General features: G+C 41.2%; 1 protein-coding gene across 2 annotated transcripts in view; it reads left to right on the forward strand.

Moving 5' to 3' along the window:
- Positions 1 to 1,468: 1,468 nt before the first annotated feature.
- The window catches only part of Wapl (WAPL cohesin release factor), a 69,915-nt gene continuing 55,981 nt past the window's right edge, over positions 1,469 to 15,402 (forward strand). For both annotated transcript variants that reach the window (XM_036198964.1, XM_036198965.1), the window contains exons 1-2: positions 1,469 to 1,917; positions 4,857 to 5,365. In XM_036198964.1, coding sequence (XP_036054857.1) covers positions 4,879 to 5,365 — 487 coding nt within the window. In that variant the 5' untranslated portion in view covers positions 1,469 to 1,917; positions 4,857 to 4,878. The remainder of the gene's footprint in view (positions 1,918 to 4,856; positions 5,366 to 15,402) is intronic.

Below are 15,402 nucleotides of genomic sequence, written 5' to 3' on the forward strand. Positions count from 1 at the left end.
ATTATGAGACTTGGCATCAAAAGGAAAACAATTCAAGTGTGTTTAAAATCCACCTTAAATTCCTACTGGGGCACAGTTTTTGTTTTTTTTCCCCTCCTTCCCCTGAGAGGGTGGCAGAAGGGAGTGCCAGGAATCTAACCAAGACCATGCTGGAGAAGCACTCTACTACTTATTTATCCCCCCAGCCTTAAGTTTTTATTTTCCCTCTTTAGGACTTTCCTGACTACATTGGAGGGGGCTTGAGACTTGAGAGTACTTTAAAAGTAAATCTGCAGAAGAGGTGGTCTTCTCACAAAAGCATTGAGTAGCTTTCTAATTTCTCAGGTGAGTCTCCTTTAACTGCCTACCAGACACCAAGTCTGATGGCTCACGCACACAGCTCTCCTAGGGAAACTGACTGTGCTAGTCTTTAGAAAGCTATTTTCCTATTGAAGGCTTAAAATAAAACCGCTCCAGATTTCTCAATTAGGTGATACACTGACAAGGAAAAAAGAAGTCTCTGTAGAGAGGAAAATTTAAAATACTACTTCCGTCCGTCATCCACTACCTTCCTGCCCCCGATTAGTTAGTTAAAAACAACAAACAATCCCCCCAACCAAAAAACATAAGAACAACTTTATTATGAACAATTTTAGATACAAACAATGGTAAGATAGGTGTGTGTACACATCCCGCAGCTCCAACAACAAAGAACATCCTCAGTTTATTTATTCCCCCTTTCCAGTTTTCACAGGCAAAATAAACACATCGGATCATGTTACCTGTCAACACTTCAGTATGCCTTTTTATTTAAAGCCACATTACCGTAAGCACATTCAGTAAAGACGACGATAATTCCTTAGTAACATACAATACTCTGGGGGGTGGGTGGGTTGTCACTGCTAACAGGTGGGGGACCGAAGGCAAAACTCCGGAGTGGGGACTGACGAGTAGTTGGGAAGAGGATGACGGGCCGGGCTGAAGCGGATCGCGGCCGTGAGAAGACCCGAACCCGACTCCTGGTTTTGGTCCTCATTACCTGCATTGGCCCGCTCACACCGTCAGACCGGGTCAAGGGCGGCCCCAAGCTCCCCGCCTCCAAGGTCCGGGCGGTGGCCCAGCAGGCACGGCGCAGCTGCACAAGCCACTGTCCCCAGACGCCGGAGGGTCCCTGGAGGGGAAACGATTGACACAGCTGCCTGCACTGTGCCCCGTGCCTTCCCGCGGCGCACCTGCGTCTCGTCGCGTGGCCAGGAACTCGGACTGGCTCCCGAGCCGGTGAGGTCCAGCAGGCCCGCAGCCAGAACTCAGGCCGTTCATCTGCTCCGGAACCCGGCTTTAGACACTAGGACCTCGCGGAAGAGAACTACAACTCCCGTCGGGCGTCGCGGCCCGACCAATGGTGGCAGCCGGCGCGTGCGGGGCGCGGCGCCTGCGCGGCGGTTTGAGTAAGCGGTCGTAGGATTGGCTGCGGGGTCGGGCGGCCGCGCGGGGCCTGTGGGAAGCGGAGTGACGGAGCGAGCGGCTGTTGGAGGAAGGAGGTGGGGGCCGGGAGCGCAAATGGCGTTGAGATGGTTCAGGGCCCTGTTCAAACTCCAGCGCTGACCATTCACCGGCGGAGGCGGCGGCGCAGGAGGCGGCGGCGGCCCAGTGGGGGCACGTAGCAGGCTCGGCACCGGCGGCGGCCGCCAGGGAGGCCTAGGCTCTGCCCGGCCGGCGCGCCTGAGGTGGGGAGGGAAGTTGCGGAGCCGCCGCTCCTCCCCCCGCTCGACCGGGCTTCCTATTTACCGAAGCGGAGCCGCGGGCTGTGACGGCAGCAGAGCCCCTCGCCTCTCTTGGCGCACCGGTCGGCACTGTTGTCCCGCGCCCGCCCGTGGGCCGTCGGGAGCGGGAGAGGCGGAGGCGGCCCGAGGCCAAAGCACCCGCCAGGCGCCGAGGGTAAGTGAGGTCTCGGGCGGCTGTCTAGGCCCGGAGTGAGCCGGGGTGGGTGGAGGAGGCAGGGGCGGTGCGAGTCTCGTTGCTCACCTGGCTTCTAAGGAAGTTGGGCACCGAACGCTCTGAAGAACTCTTTCCCTCCCCACCTCGGATTTTCCTTTCGAGTTCTTTCCGGGGCGCTTAGCTGATTGACTTCTCTCTCCCAACCCCGGTCCGGTGGATTTCAGTCCTGAATTCTTTCCCCCGTAGTTTTCCTCCGCCTCTAGCCGTCACCGAGGCCTTGCTTCAGGGACTCAGTGGCAGAAGCTTCCGGGGCGTCCGAAGCGACATCCCTTTGCTGGGCGGTGGGGGTTGGGAGGAGAAAAGTTGCGTGAGCGTCCAGCCGGAGGGGGTCTCAGCTCCAGCCTCCCGGCGCGCTCGCAGCCCCAGGTGAGAATCTGCTGGCGTCTGTTTGCCTCTTCCACGTCCCTCTCTTAATTGAAGCCCCTGATGCACTTTGGGAGCTCGGGAGTGCCTAGGTTTCTCTGCAGTTTAAGCGTGAGGACTCCTGCGTCCCCTTCCCTAATTTAAATCCGATCGAAAAACACTTAGTTGTGAACCCTCCTCTCCTTTTTGGTTAGGACAGTTGAAGTTTGAAGCCTGAACAAGGTTAGTGTGTCTGGTATGTAAAATGTCATGCCAGATATATGTTCACTTTTGAATTTGTACGTGTGCTTTGCTTAGATAATGCCACCTCAGTAGTCTGCTGATTTTTTTTTTTTAAATGGACGTTATGGAAAACAATAAAAACAATCATACAGTGAACTCTCATATTCATACCTACTGGAGTCAGTAGATAATAACTCAACCATATTTATCTCATCTGCGTGTTCCCCATTGCTTAATATTAAAAATCACTAATGTTATTTCATCATTATTAATGATATTAATACATCAGCGTGTATTTGTGAGACACGATCTCTTAAAAATAAATTCTTATCACTTAACTCAATATCAAATATTCATTTGCAGAACTTAAACTTTCATCACTGAATGCTTTGTGGTTTTGACTGTTTTTACGGAGAGTTTTTCAGATGTTGACATAAAGGAGATCAAGTCTAGATTTTTGGTTTGGCCTTTAGTCAGCATTTTTAGATGATTGCCATATATGTGTGTCCAAAACATTCCAGCTTTGTTGGAATATATATATATATATATATATATATATATATATATATATATATATATATAATGTAGTTCTGCAGATCACAGCTTTAGAAATTATTTTCTTGTCTTTGGTAGCTGCCCAATTATTATACTTTGTTTTGTTTAATAGGCTATACTTAAAAAGAAAGACAATAAAGCTTGTTAGTGTTCAAAACTACAAAACAGAAACACTGAGGAAAGCTAAATTTCCTCTTAGCACAAATGTGTATGATGACTAAATTATTATTGTGTCCAATCAGAATTAGTTTCCTTTCAAACATTAGTAGAAGAGGAGGATGAGTCCTCTACTGAATATTTGCTGAACTAAATTGGATAGTGATTCATTAAGTTGTAGGAACTTAATAAAATTATTAAAAGTGTAGATCAAAGACATTTGAAAGCATAAGTTAAATATTATTCCCATTGTAAGATTTAAAGTAATGATTTTTTTCAAGCCCTTAAGCAATTGCTTATCTCCCCACACCCCCAGGATTGATAAATTGACATTTAAACTGCAGAAAGTCAAAGTGTTAAGAAATGGATATGATTTGATTGTGCTGTAAAAGTCCTATAACTTGTAGCTTTTAAATGTCCTAAATTGACCTTTGACTGACTTCCCTTGGAAAATTTTTTTCCCAGTATTTTTTTTTAGGTAAATTAGGTAGATTGATTTGTTTGTAAATTGAGAAAGAAAATAAAGGCTATGTATTTCTATTTTTATTTTTATTCATTTTATTTATTTATTTTGTTTTTTTGAGACAGGGTCCCTCTGTGTAGACCAGGCTGGCCTTCAATTCAGAGGTCCACTTGACTCCCAAGTGCTGGGATTAAAGGGGTGTGCCACCATTACCCAGTTTATTTCTATTATTATAATAATAAACATGTACCTTGGTAAAAATGAAGTTTTTCAACTTCAGAAAACTGTCACTCAGCAAATGAACACAGCACTACAGAGATAAGGAAGATTAGAAGAATGATTTCTTGAATTTTGGGAGATGACTACTGAAGGAACTTGTTTTGGTTTGGTTTGGTTTGGTTTTTTTTGGAGACAGGGTTTCTCTTTATAGCTTTGCGCCTTTCCTGGAACTCACTTGGTAGCCCAGGCTGGCCTCCCGAGTGCTGGGATTAAAGGTGTGTGCCGCCGCCGCCACCACCACCACCTGGCAAGAAACTTTTTAAAAAGTCAGTTCAAATTACTTTAGTCCAAAAATAACAATCTTTAAGGTTAGGTAGAAGCCACCAGTTGTAGTATATGAGAAAATAACAGTTTTTCTGACCCTTTATATAAAGAGCAGTAAAATTTCAAAGAACTAAATTTAGTCAACTGACAATGTTTAGATCCTGGAAAACTTAATATATTGTGTTAAAGATTTTGTATTTGGGTATTTAGTCTATTTAGATTTTTTTTTTTTCCTGGTTAAATTGTGTATGAGAATAGTTCATTTGGAACTTGAGAAATGTCTTAAGTTAGATTTGTAGGTACTGCATTACAAGTTGGTTAGTAGTAACCTTTTTTTATTTTGTAAGTTTCATATAAGTATATACTTATTGTAAAACAAACCAAAACACCACCAAACCTGATAGATGGAAGTATTGGATGGAAAACAAGCCTCTTCAACTCATTTATTTAAACTAGTTTAAAAGTGTGTATGCTCAATGTTGAAAACTATAAGAAGTCCTAGGATCTTATTTTTATAGAATGCTTAAAACTTGTTAAAAGATTGGTGATTTTATTTTTCTTAAATTTCTTTCCACAGGGAATATGAAACAGGTGTCAAAATGACATCCAGATTTGGAAAAACTTACAGTAGGAAAGGAGGAAATGGCAGTTCAAAATTTGATGAAGTTTTTTCCAACAAACGGACTACTCTTAGTACAAAATGGGGAGAGACCACATTTATGGCTAAATTAGGGCAAAAGAGGCCCAATTTCAAACCAGATATCCAAGAAATTCCGAAGAAACCTAAAGTAGAAGAAGAAGATACTGGAGATCCTTTTGGTTTTGATAGCGATGATGAGTCTCTACCTGTTTCTTCAAAAAATTTAGCCCAGGGTAAGGGTTCATCTAGTGAAGCTGCTCAGCCGGAAGAAGCCACTTCTGTACTTGAAGCTAATAGCACATTTAGTCATGTGGTGGGTGAAGACAGTTTGGCCTCTGATAAATGCTTACTTATGGAGGATGCTTTGATTGGGAAAGAAAAGAGCACACATAGAATCTCAGAAGACAATGCAAACAAAAGTAGTTGTGCTAAATTAGTAACTTCAGGTAAGTTTGGATATTCTTTACGATAAGCCAAGAGAGCTTTTTGTAAACCATTTATGTGATATGAAATTTTATTATTTGTGTGTGTATATGCATTTGTTTGGGAATTAGAGGACAACTTTGTATAATTGTTTTGTTTTTTTTTCTTTCCATGTTTTCATGGGTTCCAGAGATCAAGCTCAGGTTACCAGGTTTGCACTGTAAGCACCCTTGCTGAGACATTTCACTGGCACCTTAAAAGGTGTATGTGTGTGTGTGTGTGTGTGTGTGTGTGTGTGTGTGTGTGCATGCATGCACACTAAAATTTTACTTGTTTTTTCTCCCCTTCATTTATGATTAGTAGGGGCTATTGATAAGTTTTCCTTTAATTTATTTTTATGTGTATGGATTCCCCCCCCCCCCCCCCCCAGATAGGGTTTCTCTGTGTAGCTTTGTGCCTTTCTTGGAACTCACTTGGTAGCCCAGGCTGGCCTCGAACTCGCAGAGATCCGCCTGGCTCTGCCTCCCGAGTGCTGGGATGAAAGGCGTGCGCCACCACCGCCCGGCGTGTGTGGATGTTTTGCCTGCATATATGCCTATATTGTGCAAGCCTGGTGTCCTCAGAGGATAGAAGAGGAGCCACTGGAGTTAGCTACCATGTATGTGCTGGGAACTGAACCCAGGTCCTCTGGAAGAGCAGCCAGTGTTCTTAACTACTGAACCTTCTGGCCAGTCCCTTTATAAAGATTTTAAAACTTTAAAGAACTCATTCAGGTTGAATTTTTAATTCAAATAACTTCTTAGAGACTTGTTACTTGGTTTATTTGGGGAACAGCTTTTCTTGCCTTGTATTTGTTGGATAGTGTTTTATATTACTGTAGATTAGTTGGCTACAGATAATGACAAGATGGTAATTTACATGGAAGATTAATTAGAGTTTCCTCTAAAAGTAGTTCAGAAAATACTGAGTAGAGACATGGAGTGTTGCATAAACTGAGATTAGCTTAAGGTATTTGGGCCAGTGTTACATAGGTCTTCTGTGAGATGTTTGAGACTCAATGATATAGATGAAGTTGACTAAAAGAATGTATATTTAAGATTTGGAGAAAGTTTGGATATAATTTGAATTGTGCAGGCATCCTGTCAACAATAGGTTAAAGATGGTTATTACAGTTAAAAATTGTCGTCTGGTCTCTATTGTTTCAACAGATTTTAATGATGGTCCCATAGATCTAATATTTTGAAAGGAAATGAAGAGAATGTTAGTACTGTGGTCTATAAGGAATTTGTCTGTTGTAGACTTATGTAAGGCACATTAATGGAGAGTGGCTTGCATAGTTATGCTAAGAATGCTTAGCATTTTTTCCACTTTTTTCTCACCTTTCATGAACCAGCTGTTGTCATTCCCTTGATCTCTGGGATACTCATTTAGTTGTTGCTTTGTTCATATTTTTCCTGAAGCATTGTTCTTAAGTTTTAAGCTTAGATTTTCATTTAAAAAAAAATAAAATAAGACAAAAGCAGCTAAAACTGTTTCCAGGTTCGCTTCTAAAAATTTTCTAAGATAAGCTAGTGGCAAAATTGGAATGAGATTTTTAAAATATTTGTTATTATTTTATATGGTTTTGCCTGTATTTATGTATGCATATCACATGCATTCCTGTTGCCCACCAAGGCCAGAAGAGGGCATCTGATCTCCTAGGACTGGAGTTACAGACAGTTGGGAGCCACCATGTGGGTGCTGGGAATAGAACCCAGGTCCTCCTGAAGAGCAGCCAGTGCTCTTAACTGCTGAATGAGATTTATCAATTGTTCAGGTGTTGTTGAGCCTACTGTTCAGCTTTGGCCTGGGCTCTGAGCATACTGTTCACTTTGAATTGTGTAGTAACTTTCATTTCTTGTGGATTTCTAATAGTTGTTTTACTATAAATGAGGCAGGTAGCATGGAGAAGGAAGGGTGAAGGTAGCAGGTTGTTAAAGATGTCATAGAGGACCAAGGATACTACTGTCTTGGAATATGGGGCACCATTGGTAGGAAGAGGCCTTGGAGGCAGAGAGTTGAGAAAAGGGTAAATGTTTAATAAGGGGGATAGCAACATTTGTAGGAGGTAATTAATTGCTTATGTCCCTTTGGTGATGATGCATCTTTACATATGTCTAAATTGTTGTTGGAAGTTGCTAGAAACTGAAAGTACGGTCTTCTGTGGATTGAGATAGCTTCCCACTCCAGTGTAGCTAAGTTGTAGTTCTGATGCCAGTACTTGGATTGACCTTGAATTCACACTCAATTATAAGGAATTTTGAGGAGAAAATATATCCTAAAATACAGATAAACAGGTATTCAAGAGAAAACGTCTTGTGTTTCCGTTGTTATAAAGGCATATTTAGCTGGGCAGTGTGATATAGTGCATGCCTTCAAAGCCAACCTGGTCTACAAAATGAGTTCCAGGGCAGCCAGGACTGTTAAACAGAGAAACCTGGTCTCGAAAAACAAATAATATAGCAGTATACGAGTTTTTGTTTCTTTTCATTAACTTTCTGAAGCTGCAAACTCTGGCAACTCCTGTAGGGTAGGAGCAAACTTTGAGGAAGTGTTTTTAATTTTTGTAGTAGTCTTAACCTAGTTTACATGTGTAAATCAGTTACGTTTACAAACCACGTCATGCATTTATGAATTGCTTCTGTAGTAGAGAATGCTTTTGAGCTTTACAGATTTTCTTTGCATTGCCCCTTTGTCTAAACTTTTGGGATTTCCTGGTTTTTTTTGTTTGTTTTTTTTTTTTTTGCATCTACTTGTCATATTGTCAGTGCCTTTACTTTCACCCAGAAAGCTATAAAACGTTCTTATCAACAACTTGTTCAAAGTGCGAAGGTTTAAGTTCCATAGTATCTTTCAGTGAGAGCTGTTCAGTCACACCAGTTTCTGTGGTGGAAGTATTTCACACCAGTGAGAAAAACGTATCCATTTTTAGAGTTTTATTATTTTTTCTTTTTTCCCTTTTGTTTTTTTTTTTCAAGACAGGGATTCTCTGTGTAGTTTTTGGTGCTTGTCCTGGATCTCGGTCTGTAGACCAGGCTGGCCTCGAACCCACAGAGATCCACCTGCCTCTGCCTCCCAAGTGCTGGGATTAAAGGCGTGTGCCACCACCGCCGGGCTTATTTTTTTCTACTAGTACAAGTTAAGTGCATCTTGTTGTCTATAGAAAACTATGTGGTTAAGTTTTTGATGATATTATAATTCTTTGTTTTAAATACTTTTTAATGAGTAGTTCTTTTGAAAATTATGGTTACTTTGGAGAGAAAATTCAAGATAAAGTCATGATAAAACAGAATAGTTGGGCTGGTGAGATGGCCTAGTGGGTGAAGCCTAAAGACCTGAGTTTGATCTTTGGGAACCACATAGTTGTCTTCTGGCCTCTGTACACCCATGCACACCGTGGCTGTGTGCCCCCATACATGGGTACATACTCATACACAAAAATAAATAGAAGTGAGTAATTTTGTAAACAGATGCCTACTAGATATGGAAAAGAGCAGAAAGAATTAGAGACTATGCCTAAGAACTCTAGGGAAAGGTTGAGTTGATAAAATACCCTAGCCTTTAATTGAAAAGAACAAAAAACGAGATCACAAAATTTCTAGTTACACAAAGATAGAAATAGTTGATTCATGGCAAGGCATCTTTTCTCCCCTTGTGAACCTAGGGCTTCATGTATGCTTGGCAGTCGTCTACCACTGAATTCACCTTAGCTCAAGTATGGCAAATACTACTCTTCCTACCTTCCCTTGTATATTTATTTTCAAATAAATTCAGTAGTTTTGTTTTCATTTGCAAATTCTTTATCTTTAGTTTTATAAACAAAACATTCTGACTTTATTTGGCTTTTAAAACTAGTTAATTCTTAGACAGGTGTGGCACTAAAATGACTTTGAGCAGGAGATAGGGTTCATCTTTCTAAGACATCTGTAGTAGTCTATTAAGAATATTTTACGGGCTGGAGAGATGGCTCAGCTGTTAAAGGCTAGGCTCACAACCAAAAATATAAGAATCGTTTTACTTGACCTTTGTCTCACTCTGTACCTTGGATGTCCTAGAACTCACTGTGTAGATCAAGGATGGCCCCTGCCTTCTGAGTGTTGGAGTTAAAGGCATGCACCTCCATTTTAAGTTTAAGATTCATCTTTAAACTGGGCAGTTGTGACACTTGCTTTTAATCCCAGCACTCAGGAGGCTGAAGCAGATGGATCTCTCAAGTTCGATGCCAGCCTGGTCTATCTACAGAGTGAGTTCCAAGACAGCCAGGGCTACACAGAGAAATCTTGTCTCAAAAAAACAAACAAACGGGTTGGGGATTTAGCTCAGTGGTAGAGTGCTTGCCTAGCAAGTGCAAGGCCCTGGGTTCGGTCCTCAGCTCTGTCAAAAACAAAACAAAAAAGCAAACAAAAGAAAAGAAAAAAAGATTTATCTTCAGTGTGTGTGTGTATATGTGCGTTATGTGCACATATAGGCATTGAATCCATCGGGGCTTGAGTTATAGTCAGTTGTGAGCTATGTTATGTGCACATATAGGCATTGAATCCATCGGGGCTTGAGTTATAGTCAGTTGTGAGCTATCTGACATGTGAGCTAACTGAACTCAGGTTCTCTGGGGGAGTAGTATTTATTTACTCTTAGCCAAAGGGCCACATCTCCAGACTCTCTCTCTCTTTTTTTTAAATTAAAGAAATTTACTGTGTGTATGTGTGTGCATGAGCATGGTTGGAATGCGGAGGTTATTGAACAATATTTTGGAGTCAGTTCTGTCTTCTTACCATGGGTTCCAGCAAATGAGCTCACTGTCAGGCTTGTATGACAAGCACTTTTACCAGCTAACCCATCTCACCTACTCTGTGGGGCTTTTGTTTTGTTGGAACATCATCATGTATATCCTAGGCTGGTTTTGAGGTTACTGTATGGACAAAGATGACCTTGAACTTCGGCTTCTCCAGCCTCCACTTTCTGAATGCAAGAATTGTAGACATTTGACATCACACCTGGTTTACTTGGTGTTGGAGATTGAACCTAAGGCCTTTTGTATGCCAGGCAAGCACTATACCAATACATGTCCACTGTTCTTTAAAGTTTTGAATCCAGGACTGTGCATAAAAGAGGTGACCCATGTCTTTAATCCCAACAGTCTGGAGGCAGAGGCAGGTGGATCTCTGAGGTTCCAGGCCAGCCTGGTCTACAGAGCTAGTCCTAGGATTTTGAGTGCTACATAAAGAGACCCTGTCTGGGGCTGGAGAGATGGCTCAGCGGTTAAGAGCACTAGCAGCTGCTCTTCCAAGGTCCTGAGTTCAATTCCCAGCAACCACATGGTGGCTCTCAACCACCTGTAATGAGACCTGGTGCCCTCTTCTGGACTGCAGGGACACATGTAGGCAGAACACTGTATACATAATAAACAAATAAATCTAAAAAAAAAAAAAAGGGGAGATCCTGTCTTGAAATAAACAAAAACCACAAACAAAACATTTATTTTGTGTGTATGGGTGTTTTACCTGCATGTGTAACCTATGCACCATATGTGTAGTGTCTGTAGAGGCCAAAATAGGATGTTAGATCTCCTGGGACTGGCGTTTGTCAATTATGAGCCACCAGGTGGGAGTTGGGTCCTCTGGAAGAGCAGGTTGGTTGGTTGGTTGGTTCCATTCATTCATTCTTTCCTCCCTCCTTCCATTCCCTCCTCCTCTCCTTCCTTCCTTCAAGTGCATGATATGTGTATCACATGATACAGTGCACATGTAGAAGGCAGAGGGCAACTTTGTGGAGTGGGTTCTCTCCTTTTTTTTTTTTTTTTTTTTTTTTTTTAAATATTCATTGGTGTTTTATCTGCATGTATGTCTGTGTGAGGGTGTTGGGACACCGTGGAACTGGAATTAGACAGCTGTGAACTGCCATGTGGGTCCTGGAAATTGGAAGAGCAGCTAGTGTTCTTAACCACTGAGCCATCTCTTCAACTCTCCCCTACCCCCCCACAAGACTTTTTAAAAAGGTTGCTTGTGCTTTTTATGAGGGGTTACTTCCCATTTTTTCTCTCTGTTAGTCTGGACTCTTGAAAAAAAAAAATGTAGACTTAATTTCTGTTTGGCACACTTTCCATGCCAGCCAGCTGGGATTTAGTCTACATATTCTGCCAGATATTGAGATAACTATAGCATAGGCTTTTAATTTGCATGACTGGTTTCATAGCCAATACATTTTTTCCATTTGCTTAAAGCAGTATTGTCTGTGTATGCTTGTTAAGGGTTATTATCAGGATCTCATGAGCTTTGACTTTAGCACCAAAGGTGATTTTTCAGAAAGGGAAATGCATAGTTCTACTCTTGACTACAAACAGGGGCTGGAGAGATTGCTCAGTGGTTAAGAGTACATATGACTCTTGCAGAAGACCTGAGTGGTTCCCAGCACCCACCAGTAACTACAAATCCAGAAGGTCCAACAACTCTGGCCTCTGAGAGCACCTGCACTCTTGTGCATATACCCACACACATGCATGTACACACACAAACTTATTTAAAAAGAAAGTAACTTTTTAAAAAAAGTGGGTTAGAAACTTATCTGAGATGATATTGTTGTCTATTTAATTGAATAAAGAATAAATTAGGGGCTGGAGAAATGGCTTACAGGTTAAGAGTACTGGCTGTTCTTCCAGAGGTCCTGAGTTCAGTTCCCAGCAACCACATGGTGGCTCACAAGCATCTGTAATGAGATCTGCGCCCTCTTCTGGTCTGCAGGCATACATGCAGGCAGAACACTGTATACATAATAAATAAATAAATCTAAAAAAAAAGATTAAAAAGAACAAATTAAATTAGTGAAGATTGTTAGATGATCCTAACTTAATTAGTATTGAGAAGTTATTTGCATTTAGATAGTGAATGTGTTTTTGTATTAAACATGACATCTCAAGTTTCGGGAAAAAGTGGGTAAGAAATCTATTAAGAAATTAAGTAAGCCGGGTGGTGGTGGTGCACACCTGTAATCCCAGCACTCGGGAGGTAGAGGCAGGTGGATCTCTGAGTTCGAGGCCAGCCTGGTCTACAGAGCTAGTCCAGGACAGGCTCAAAAGCTACAGAGAAACCCTGTCTCGGAAAAAAAAAAAATTAAGTATATAAAATTTTTTTTTCAGTTCCAATTTTGTGCTAAGCTCTTTATATATCAGTCATAACCTTGTAAAACTGGTTTAATTCCCAATATATAAAAGATAAAGCATCATTCAGAAGTTGGATAACAGCTGGGTAGTGGTGGTGTACACCTTTAGTCCAGCACTCGGGAGGCAAAGGCAGGCAGATCTCTGTGGGTTTGAGGCCAGCCTGGTCATACCTGGTTATATGGGTTTTGAAAGGGAGATCTAGGATTGTGCTTAAATAAGTAACCTTGATTAGAGATAATAAATGTGAAGTTAAGTATATAAATATTTGAAAATGCAGAATTACATGAAGTCATTAAGTATTTGAATTGAGCTCTGAAGTAATTCCTATACTTAAAGGGTGAGGAGAAAAAGAATTAACTAAAAAAGAAAGCTAATATGAAACAGCCAGAGCTACTGAAGGAAATGTAGCAGGTAACATGTTGCAGGTTTCATGAAAGGCTCAACTGAACAGAGTTGGATTGCTGATATGAAAGTTTACTAAATGAGGATTTCACAGAGTGGTTGTAGTGGGCTAAGGATTGAGAAAATGCATAGATGTTTTAATGAGAACTAGGACGGCTAGAAACAGTTGTAGGAGGGATGTAGGAAAATCACAGGGGGTAGGGCCCCAGCCTTGGTTCTTTACAGTGAAGCTGTTATCACCCTGACCCAGATGGATTAGGAGATACCTGAGCTGAGTAGAAGAGGTCTATTTTAAGAGGAGCAGTATCCTGTGGAGGGCATGGACACACGAAGAAGTTCAGCTTTAACCTAATTCTGTTGTCTTGGGGGCAGCAGCTCCTTATGGGTAGTTCCTGTGGATAAGGGTAGAAGCCTAAGGATAAGGGCTGTTTCGCTGATGAGAATGATAGGGAGCTGATTTAATTTTGACTGTTTTGTGTAATGGGCCTTCTAAGTACTAGTGCTGGTGCTGTTTCTTTGCTTCTCATTGTTATACAAGATCTCGCTGATCACCTTGGGCTTCCAAGTGCTGGGATTATAAGTATGCCGCACTATGCCCAGTTTTTGAGTAGTATTTTTGAAATGGTTTTTAGTTTACTGTTTTGTTGTTATTTTTTTTTTTTTTTTCTTTTGGTGCTAAGTATTGAACCTAGAGCCTGTAGATAAGCACTGTACATTGAACTACATCCCCCAACCCTCAAATTTACTATATTGTCTTTAGAATGGCTTAATCTTGTGTTTTATTATTTTACCTTTCAAATGCCAATGTAAAGTTGATTCACTGAAGAAATTGGGACCTTTTCCCTTTTTAAAAATTTATTTTTAATTGTATTTTTAAAAATTATGTGTATGAGTGCTCTGTTTGCATGTATGCCTTTATTCTAGAAGAGGACATCAAATCCCACTACAGATGGTTGTGAGCCACCAGTTGCTGGGAATTGAACTCAGGACCTCTGGAAGAGTAGCCAGTGCTCTTAACTACTGAGCCCTCTCTCCAACCCCCTTTTTTTATTTGTTTGAGACAGTCTCTAAGCTAAGCTGGCCTCAAACTCCTTCTGCAACAGAAAAAGACCTTGAGTTTCTGATCCTTCTTTCTCCCTCTCCCGAGTGCTGGAGTTACACTCATGTACCATTCTGCCTGGCTTTATTCAGTGCTTGAAATTGAACCCGGGGCAGAGTCTAGTACATGCTAGGCAATAGGTCTGGTCTGTCAACCAAGCTTTAGCCACAGCTCCTGTTTCTTTACTGGTTCATTCTGTGGTTTTTTTAGGTGCCAGTGACTAATATCTACTTGTTCTCTTGACAGTGGAAAGTTGCTTTCCTTCACTGAATACTTTCTATTTCTTTTTTGGGTGCTAGGACACAAGACTTTGAGTATGTGATCATACATTCTGTCATTGAGTTGTACCCCCAACTTGCCTTTCTCCTAACCAGTTTATATACTTTATGTGACCCTGAAAACCCAAGCACACTTGGCTGAGTGTAGTAACATAATTATAATCCCAGTATTTAGGACAGCAGGGCAGGGTAAGGGATAATTTTAAGATGTATGTCAATCAGTATTTGTAGATACACCTTGTTTTTTTAGTAGCCTCACACTTTCCCATTGTGTATGTGTACTTAAGCTGCCTTTTCTAAGGTTTTTGATCTTTGTTGCAAGTAAATGTTAAATTGAACATCTTTCTATGTAAGATTTTGGTAGCTCATGCCTTTTAATCCTAGCCCTTGGGAGGCAGAGACAGATGGGTCTCTGAGTTCAAGGCCAGCCTGATCTACACAGCAAGTTCCAGGATAGGTTCCAAAAGCTACACAGAGAAACCCTGTCTCGAAAAAGAAAAAGAAAAAAAAATTTTTTTGAGCACCATGTTACCTGTGTTAGTGTAATGGTGGGAGTTATTTCTGAAAGTGGTTTTGAAAGGGCACATACATTTTAAAGATTCATTTTTTTTTTTACTGTTTTAAATTATGTGTAGGTTTATGTGCCTACATTTGGGTATGTGCACGTGAGTGCAGGTGCTGAGGAGGCCAAAGGCACTGATCCCATAGAGCTGAAGTTAAAGATGCTTGTGATCCACCCAAGTGCCCTTACACTGGCCATTTCTTGAGCCCTGGGTATATACATACTAAATTTAAATTGACAATGCCAGATTCCCTGCTAGTAGTATACACTCTCCTTTCCCAAAGTTGGTGTTAATCCTCCTGCTCTCAGACTTTACCTAGGTGCAAGGTAGAAAAATAGCTGCTTATTTTATGTTGGGCTTGTTTTGTTTTCACTTTAGAGTCTGTAATATCTTTTACATTTTTACTTGTACTTGGTTTATAATGGTATTGATAGAATTTTCCTACTTAGCCCTTTACTCAGCCAGCTACCACACACACTCTTCCTAGGATGGCAGTATATTGTTAATTGTAGCTTTTTGGGTT

Source organism: Onychomys torridus, chromosome 9, assembly GCF_903995425.1.
Source record: "Onychomys torridus chromosome 9, mOncTor1.1, whole genome shotgun sequence".
NCBI classification, from domain to species: domain Eukaryota; kingdom Metazoa; phylum Chordata; class Mammalia; order Rodentia; family Cricetidae; genus Onychomys; species Onychomys torridus.